At 51.7% G+C, this 9402-nt stretch overlaps 1 protein-coding gene across 5 annotated transcripts in view; it reads right to left on the bottom strand.

The window, feature by feature from the left end:
• Positions 1-9402, bottom strand: part of Jdp2 (Jun dimerization protein 2) — a 43349-nt gene that overhangs the window by 5539 nt on the left and 28408 nt on the right. For all 5 annotated transcript variants that reach the window (XM_023703927.1, XM_004624871.2, XM_023703912.1 and 2 more), the window contains one exon: positions 3498-3602. In XM_023703927.1, the coding sequence (XP_023559695.1) occupies positions 3498-3602 (105 nt within the window). The remainder of the gene's footprint in view (positions 1-3497; positions 3603-9402) is intronic.

The raw sequence follows: 9402 nt of genomic DNA, 5'->3' as shown, positions 1-9402 counted from the left end.
CCAGGGGGCGGGCTGGCTGGCATGTGGTGCTGGGGGATTGAACCCCGGTCCCTGTGCTTTGCTAAGTTTGTTCTAAGTAGGTGCTTTAGACCACTGAGCCATCTCACCAGCCCCTCCTCCCTACTTTCTGAAGCAAGTCTAGAAGTCCTCTTTCATAAGTTGCAGTTGTGCTACTGTGACTGCCTTGGTATCCTGAATTGACTCAAAATATTTACCTTTCTCAGTCATTTTGGCTTTGCAGAAGAGCCACGAGTCACAGAGTCAGATCTGGCGAGTAAGGCACATGAGGACACAGCATCATGTTTTCTTTTATCTGTTTATTTACGTTTTAATGTATTTGGTACAGGGTCTCACTACACAGCTCGGACTCCTAGTGATCCTCCTGTCTTCAGCCTCCCCAGAGCTGGGATCACAGGCGTGCACCACCACACCCAGTCTCAGTGGTCGGCTCAGCGTGCCTGGGGCCAGCGCTGCATGTGGTGCCGGGGATCAAGCCCTGGTCCCTGCACTTGCCTAAACAAGTGCTTAGTTTGCTGAGCTATCTCACTGGCCCAGCATCATGCTTTTATGAGCCTGCGTTTCCATCGGATGGCACTCAGCAGCAGTATTCATTGTACTTTTGTGACACCTTGTAAAGACACTCATGGAAGAGCACATCTAGAACTCTTCAGAGAGTAGCAAGAATGATGGAATAAGCATTCAAAACAAGGAGGGGATATTTTGAGGGGTATTGATGGCCATTAGTATTTTACTTTTTTTTTTTCTTTTTTTTTTGGCGGAACCAGGGATTGAACTCAGGCCCTTGTGCTTGCCAGGCAAGTGCTTATTCTACTGAGCCATCTCCACAGCCCCAGTATTTTACTTTAATAAATGTTTTAAAATTTAAATATTTGCCATGTATCTTGAGCACCTCTTTGTATATATTTCTTTGTACCCTGGTCTGTGAAAATATTTTATGTATATTAAAAACTAAATTACAGCGATCGTGGCAGTTCATGGCTATAATCCCAACTACTCAGGAGGCTGAGGCTTGAGACCAGTCTGGCCTACATCTGAAACATGCTATTCCTGATTTTAGCTCTCTTACCAGGTACTCGAGCTGATAGGTGGGCACACAACTGTGGACCTGTAGCCCAGCTACTCAGGAGGCTGAGGCTTGAGGCTCACTAGTGCAGGGCCCGTCTGAGCAACTTAGTGAGACTGTTTCAAAATAAAAAGGGGTTGGGGATATAGCTCAGTGATAGAGCTATATCATGTGTGAGGCCTGGGTTCAATCCTTAGTACTAAAAAAAGAAGGCAGAAAAAAAAGAAGGAGCCCTTTGATAACGCCCCACCTCCCCGAGTCTTACTGGGGGTACTCATGATAGTGGCATAAGTGCCACCAATCACTAGATCAAGACCTGGGTCATAACCCAGACTGTGCCCTAAAGGGTCTGGGCCTCCACGCCTCTCCACCTTCCCACTTAGTCCTCCAGCCTGCAGCCCCATTGCCATTCTTTTGAGCACCTTAGGCACATCCTTCAACACCTCTTGCCTTTGTCTGTGCTGTTGCCAGGAGCCTCCGACCCCCACACCCTCCTTCTTATTACCATCGGCTCCTCTTCTCATCCAGCTGAAGCAGTCCTCCTCAGCTCAGCCCAGCACAGCGCCCTGCTGTAGTCCCCACAGGGCATTTAGCTTCCCCACACGTTCCCACTCCTCTGCCTCCTGCCAACCCCTGTCTACATGGCCCACCTGTCCATGGTGCAGTGGGCACTCCCTGGTCACTGGCTGGATGAAAGAGTGGGTCAGCAGATGGGGGAGCGAATCCCCGCCTCCACTTGCAGGCAGTGTGACCTTGGGCAAGTAACCTGAGCTTTCTGAGCGACAGGTCAATCTCCAGAATGGGAAAACAGGTATCAATCTCAGTGGAGCGTTGTAAGGCGGGTAAACGAGACCTGCAAAATGCCTGCCATGCAGCAGGGGCTCAGCCAGAGGAGCCAGAATGAAGAACAGCGAGCATCACTCACTTGGCATCAAGTGTTCATCACACTGGTGCACCGCTGGCGTGCTGGCACCCGAGGGCCTGGGAGACAGGGGTCCAGGGTGAAGCCTCCTGATGCTTCACTGTGCCCCAGTGGACCCACCCACTGCAGGGGCTTGATGATGGCAGAAATGAGGCATGTGAAACCCTCCAGCCTTCTCAAAGGCTGTGGCTTAGAAACATCTTGACCCCTAGCAGTCTGGAATTGTGTATCACCTCTTGCAAGGACTCCCAGCTCCAGAACTGACAGTGACAACCACTGCCTGCCCCGGGTGCTCACTGCCTAGAGGTCCCACAGCCCCGTGCTGCCTAGGCCATGGCCTTGGGCTAGCTGTCCTCACAGCAAGCAAGCACAGTCGCCCAGACCTGCAGCACCAGAGAACACCAAAGCCGACCCAGCCCTTTTTCTCTGTCCCCCACAAGCGGGCAAAGGCTACTCCTGCCTGTGTGCACTCCCCACCCCACTCAGTGTACCTGGCCCAGCAATGACAGTACATGCATAAAAACTTACTGACTCAAAAAAGAAAGAAAGAGAGAGAGAGAGAGAGAGAGAGAGAGAGAGAGAGAGAGAGAGAGAGAAAGAAAGCAAGCAAGCTACTGACTCGATGAGTGAATGAAATAATGAATGAACCAACCAATCAATGAATTAACTAGTCAGTACCAAGGTGTTGAGGTTAAAGACAAAGGCTTTATGCTAAGTGTGGGTCACAGTCTTACCACTTGGCTGCTGACAGACCTGGCCAAGTCACTTAATCTCATATACCTTAGCATTTAGTGACGAAGCAAGGGCAGGGCTGGGGATTGGACACCACTGGCCTGGACTAATCAGCTTTCCAGTCATGTTCCTCACTGCCAGCTACAATCTTTGAGATGTAAGGAAGGTCTAAGAGACAAAATTCAGAGAAAAGAAGGAACAAATACCCTGCTTAGCACATTCCAAATGGAAAGGACAAGCAGGGCCCAGAGGAAAAGGGGCCTCAACCCATGGCTGACTCCACAGGCAAAGCTGAGCTCCAATCCTTGGAGGCAGCAGCAAAGAGCTTATCCTGAGGTGGGCTGGGGTGCCAGGTGGGGTGCAGGGCCAGGTGAGCCACCTGCAGCTGAGGCAGAGAGCCTTGCTCTGCACCAAGCAGCTGGCCCCAGTGTTATGTCCCCTGCTCATTTGCACATTACCACCTGCTTCATGAGTACTGCCTAGACAGCTATGGTGGCCACAGGGACTAACATGGGTAGTGCCGATCCCGGTGCCAGTCCAGTCAGCACCTAGCAGCGAGCATCTGGCTCCTCCCACTTTCTTTTCAGGTGCCCAGTTTGTCTGGGCTTCTAGGGAGAGGCTATCAGGCACCAGAGGAGAGCAGGGACCAGGCTGCATGGGCACCAATTTTTTCTCATCTGATGGTGTCTCTGGTGCAGAGGGTACCTGTCCCACCCAAGGAGGGGCAGGTGACCACCCGCCTGGCCCAGTCCCGCTCACCCGCTGCAGAAACTCCGTGCGCTCCTTCTTCTTGTTCCGGCAGCGGGCTGCTGCCACTTTGTTCTTCTCCCGGCGCCTTTTCCTTCGCTCCTCCTCCTCGTCCAGCTGCAAGAGCACAGAGCCACGGATCAGACATAGCGGCAAGGAGGGAAGGGGGACAGTGCCCCTTCCTAGCCCACATCTTGGCAGCAAAATGGCTGGCTGCAGAGAGGCTCTTCTCTGAGAGGGTGGGCCTTGTGGCCAAGAACCAGTGTCTGCAGGGCAGGGCCACCTGGCTCTGCCGCAGTTCAGGGAGCAAGGCACCTGCACCCCCAGGAGGTGGCGCGGGTGGGCAGGCCTGTGCTCTTGCTCCGCCCAAGTCCACTGGGCATGGTTTTCCGGGCCAGCAGTTCCTAGGCACTTCCTTTAAAAATGTCGAGGGCACCCACACAGGTTTTCTGTCCTAGCTCCACCCTCATAGGCCTCAGGCTACCCCCACCCGCTCCTCTTTCCTTCTGCTGAGATTTTTAAGCCCTCACTGCTTGGAACCTACTCCCTCAGGCTGACAAAGGTCTCTCAGCTACTTTGCTGGGATGTGATCCTTCTGCCTGCCTCTGTTTATCCTTCCACCATGATGCCAGCTATGACAGAGCCAGGGATCCAACCCCGAGGCCTCCTGCGTCTCCAGCTGTGCTCCTCCTACATGAAGCGGGCCCAAGAGATGGGACAATGGAAGTGCAGGCTCTGCCTCGGGACCCAAACGGCAGCAGGTAGGGCTTTATTAGTAATAATAGCAACAGCTAGCAGCCATTGCCCACTTTGGTACATGCATGAAACACACACCATTTCTTTTCTTTTCTTTCTTTTTTTTTTTTTATAAATATATTTTAGTACAGGGTCTACAGGGTCTCACTGCACAGATCGGACTTGTAGTAATCCTCCTCTTTTCAGCCTCCCAAGCACTGGGATTACAGGAGTGCACCACCACACCCAGTCTTAACCACATACCATTTAAACTTCACAATCAAGTCTTAGGAGGAAGTAGCTATTACTATGCCATTTTACAGATAGTGGATCCAAGGCTCGGTAGCTTAGTCTATGTCCAAGACCATATAACAAGGAAATGGTGAAGCCAGGATTTGAACTCTGCTCTCTCCAGCTGCCACCTCCTTGCACTGCTCACTGTTTCCAATAACCCTACCGCATCAAGGTCACAGCAGTGTGGTGTCTCGTGCCTCCTATTACCTACTAGGAAAATCTGGAGACTACATACAGTCAGCTGGGCCACAAACAGCTCAGTCGGAGGCCACTAGAGAAGCTGTTGGAGTGGCCTCAGCTTGCCAACCCTCACTCCTAGAGTGGAGCAGGAGGTGGGAGATGGCTGGCAGCAAGGTCTCAGCTTGAAAGCTGCAGGCCAGGAAAATAAGCAGTCTCTCTCCCTGCACTCCCAGCATGCTCTAGGAGCTCAGGATAGAGACTGGGCCAGAGCAGCAGTGGGCAATGGCACAAGCCTGGCAGAGCAGCTTCCTCCTTCTCCCTCACCTCTGGGTTCCTCCTGACCCACACTTGCCCCCAGAGGCTGCCAGAGCGGTGCCTCGTCAACACCACCGCCCCAGGCACCTCCCAGCCCCTTGGCCTCTATTGGAATGGAACCAGAAGTGACAGCTCCTCTGGCTGACCTGCATCTGGGAAAATAGAAACCTGGCTGAAACTGATTCCGCCCTACCTCAACCTCACCCCTGTGCGCCAAGGTCATGGTGACGCCAGGCAGGGGGAAAGGAACTGAGGAAGTGGCTGGCAATGCAATCTCCCCTTGGCCAAGAGGGTTTGCCCACAAACTGCCAAGTGATGAGGGCAGCCAGGCACTGCTGGGCTCACAGGGTCTTGAGCCTCCCTCTGAGCAGCCCCGGGGTCCCTCTGTTCCCTACACTTGGCTCCACCCCCAGCCCCTGCTCAAGGCCTGATTCTAGAGTCAAGAGCAAGTGGAAGCTGCTTTGGCAGTAGATGCAGAGACCAGTGCTGGAAGGAAGTGGGGGGAGGGGGTGTTGCTCCACCCGCCCTCTGCAGTCTGCCAGTCCCCTCCTGCCTTCCCCTCTACTCCAAATACCTGGCCCTTCTCCAGCCAACCTGGCCCTTTCAGCCCCAGAGAACCTTTCTGCTCCACTTGGTAAACTCCTACGTACCTTTAAGAGTAAACACAAACAAACAAACAAACAAAGAGTAAATATCACCTCCGGGAAGGCTCCTCTGACTCCCCAGATGGAACTAGCTGCTTTGCCGTAAGAGTCTATGGCATCTGCCCACTGTCTATGGGCATCCTGTCTGCTCACCTATTCTGGAGGATGGGGACCTAAGCACGGCCTTCGGTGGGAGCTCAGTAAACCTTACTCCAATGAAAGAATGGAATAAAGGATTCCAGAGAAAGATGCTGCAGGCTTGGATTCTTTATCTGAAAGCCATTCCCTGCCTGTGTTTGCATTTGGATAACCTTTCTCCTGGAGGCTCACAGGAGCCTTTTTTTCTAGGGATGGCCTCTCTTGAAGAGGTCAGCAAAGCTTGGGGATTAGGTCCTGTCTTCCAGAGACGCACCCTGGCTGGAGGTGGGGTCTAGAGTCAAGGGCTTGGGTTCATGATGGCCGGGGCAGGTCACAAATCCCAAAAGGCCTGGATAGAGTCCAGCACGTGCCCTACGGCCTAAAGCCTCCGCTCCCCAGCTGTCACAGGTTCTGCACCCATCCCCAGACATGCCCATCTGGACCAAATAGATGCAGCCACAACATCCCACTTTGTCACACCTTTCCCATCAAAACTGGGCCAGGTTTCTGTGAACCCCTCCCACTGCTTGTTCGGGGCTGCCCTGAAGAAATGTGGAAAACAGCTGTTGGGGCCCCACCAGAAATAAGCCAGGAGTCTGCAGCTCCCCCGCACAGTCCCCTACATGCCCATGGCTACTCGAGCTCCTCTCTCCCAGGTCTAAGCCATCACGCCCCAGCCAGGACTCATCCAGACCCTTCTCGCACCCTCAGGGTGCAGATGGCTCCTTCCTTCCTGAGGCTCCCTGAGTTCTCTAAGGCGTTTGGCCAGAAGGGTGAGAGGCAGCAGAGCATCTGCAGCACACACGGTTCAGAGCCCTAAAAGGTGCAGAGCCCCAAACGGAGGGCATGGTGCTCCGTGCAGACACAGCTGGAAGAACCAGGGTTCGAGGAGAAGGCCACTTGACACGCAAGGCATTTAAAGAACTGCGAGAGGGGGCTGGGGCAGAGGGAGCATGCCTTTTCCTGTTCCCAAGCAGCTCTGGCTCCCCAAGTCCCAGGAGGGATCAAAGACACAGTGATTGGAACTGCTGGTGATGGGTGCCCCGTGCCATACTTTGCATTAAGGACCTGCAACCAAGAGGACCCTCATGTTGATCAGTCCTCCTCCTTCAGTCTGTTCTCAGGCCTTAAACCCTGACCACAGGTGGCTGTGCCACATCCACCTTCCTGGAATTTTTTTGTTTTAATTGCAGTAGGGTCTTGGTACATAGTTCAGGCTGGTCTTGAATTTGCTTATGTAGCCTAGGCTGGCCTCAAACTCACAGTGATCCTCCCGCCTCAGCCTCCAGAGTGCTGGGATTACAGGAGTGCACCACCACACCCAGCATCCTTCTGGAATTTGAAATTGGACTGAAAGACGCTAAAGCAGACATGGTGATTGATACCTGTGACCCCAGCACTGGGTAGGTGGAAGGAGGAGGAATCACAGCGTAAGGAAGGAAAACTGGAAGTTTAGGCCAGCGTGAGCAACTTAGTGAGACCCTGTCTCAAAAACAAAACAAAACAAAAAAGATTGGATGGTGAGCGTGGGCCAGGCCACTAACTCATCCATGTGCTCAGAGTCAGAAAGATGAGGCTGCAGAAGTATAGAGCAGAGCAGAGACAAGACAAAAATGTTCAGCTGTAAGGAGTCAGGGAGACCAAGGGAGGAAGGAAGCCAGGGCTGGGCCAGGCTGAGGGAGCAAGGTACACACCAGAGGGGGCTTCCCCACTCTGGCGCTCCAGCAAGCACAGGGTTGCACAGGACAGCAAGCCTCTGTTATTGCCATTCCTGGACCCCTCACCTGCTCACCCTGGCTCCAATCTTGGAGGAGAGAGCAAAGACAGAGACACATTCAGAATGCAGAAAGAGGTAAAGATGGGGAGAGAAAAGCTAAGGCGGAAAAGCAAAGCCACACAGAAACATGGGAACATAAACAGAGGCCAGTGGTTCACAGAGGGACAGGCAGTGGTACTCAGAGGGACAGACAGATGACTGGCAGAAGACACACAAAGCAACCCCGTTGGTCCTCTGGATTCCACTGCTGGTAAGCCCTGACCGTGCTCCCTATGTGTGGCATCCATGAGGGATATTCCTGGGCTTGTCCTGAAACTGCCTTCTTTGGCCTGTGATGAGTTTGAGGTTTCTGCCACTTGCCACCAAAGGAGGTTTGGCACACCACAGCCAACTCCAGCCTTGTGAAGCCAGACAATGCCAGGTGATGATGAAGGAGCAGAAGGTAGTCTTCTGACACTGACAAAGGATCTACAATCTGAGGTACAGGGTCTCAGGATAAATCCTGAGGAGATTTGACTGACCTTATCAGATACAAATGCTATAATTATTGTTACATAGGTCTTGCTTTATCTTAGTCTTAACCATCCAGGAGAAAAGTATAAAAGTGAAGTATAAGAAGTAAAGCCATGGTGTTTTGTTGAGCTGTAGGGGACTCAGGTCAACAATTTCTGACATTGCCAGTGAAGTGGAAGACCCAATACTATTATGGACTTCTGGACTATTTGGAAATATTTTGCTGAGTTCACACACCTATAATATTTAAATGACGGAACTAAACAAAAGAAGGGGATACAAATGAATGACCATTTTGTATCTGTGTTCAAAATGGTAGGATAGATATGTAGCTACATTCTCTTAATTCAATAATAGAGTGATTTGTTCTAATAGTGTTTGTAAATAGGATATCATGTCTGCATCTTGAACAACAAATAACCACTAGGAAAACAGTATGCAATGTGTTAATTTTTGAAACTGTCCTACCAATTTGATTTGAAATTGTCTCATTGCTATTTGTTTCTCAATAAAATTATGGGGGGAAAAAAGGTAGTCTCCACTGAACCTATGGGGGAAATCCTTCCCAGCACAAATGTGTCTAGAACATTATAACCATGGGGAAGCTGGCTGAGCCTGGAGGCAGAAGGGTCCCTAAATACCAACACAAAGAGCAAACAACCCAGAAGAGAGGGATAGAAGGATGAATATTCCCAAATCTCTCTCCTGCTGCTGGTACCTCCCATTGGCAAAGTTCAACCCAAACGCAGAGTGCGAGGGACACTGGTAGTGCAGTTCATTTGAAAGGACAGCTGGGGCACACAGTAGTGTCAACAGGAAGGGATTGGATGCATGGACGAAAATATCCAGTGCATGGCTCTATCTAGGTGACCCTTATAAGCTCACTCACAGTACTGCTCCTGTCAGGGCTGACAGGCAGGAAACAATGATGATAACAGCCAAGGCAAGGTGTAGGGACCAAGATTATCTCCACAGGTGGTTTGTCCCCAGCACTTGCCAGGTGGGCACTGTGGAGTACTACAGCGATGAGGCTCAGGGTGGTCTCTCCGCCCCACCTGCACCTTGTGAGAAGGCAGATGCTGACCCTCCCAAGACCAAATGAAAAGCAATCTGCATGTGGCATGATTCCCAGATTGACTTGTGTGCACAAGGAAGTTTTCTCTGGAGGCCATGGTGGGGCTGCCAGTTATTCTCCACAAACTTATTCCTCCTCCAATTATCTTCACTTTGTCAACACCACCACCACCACCATCTATGTGGTCATTTAACCAAAAAGAATCACGGGAGTAATCTGTAATCCCTCCTCCTCCTCCTCCTCCTC

The sequence above is a fragment of the Octodon degus genome, unplaced genomic scaffold, assembly GCF_000260255.1.
Source record: "Octodon degus isolate 3935 unplaced genomic scaffold, OctDeg1.0 scaffold00007, whole genome shotgun sequence".
Taxonomy (NCBI): Eukaryota; Metazoa; Chordata; class Mammalia; order Rodentia; family Octodontidae; genus Octodon; species Octodon degus.
Note: the sequence above shows the minus strand (reverse complement) of the source record. Positions and strands in the feature narration are given on the sequence as shown.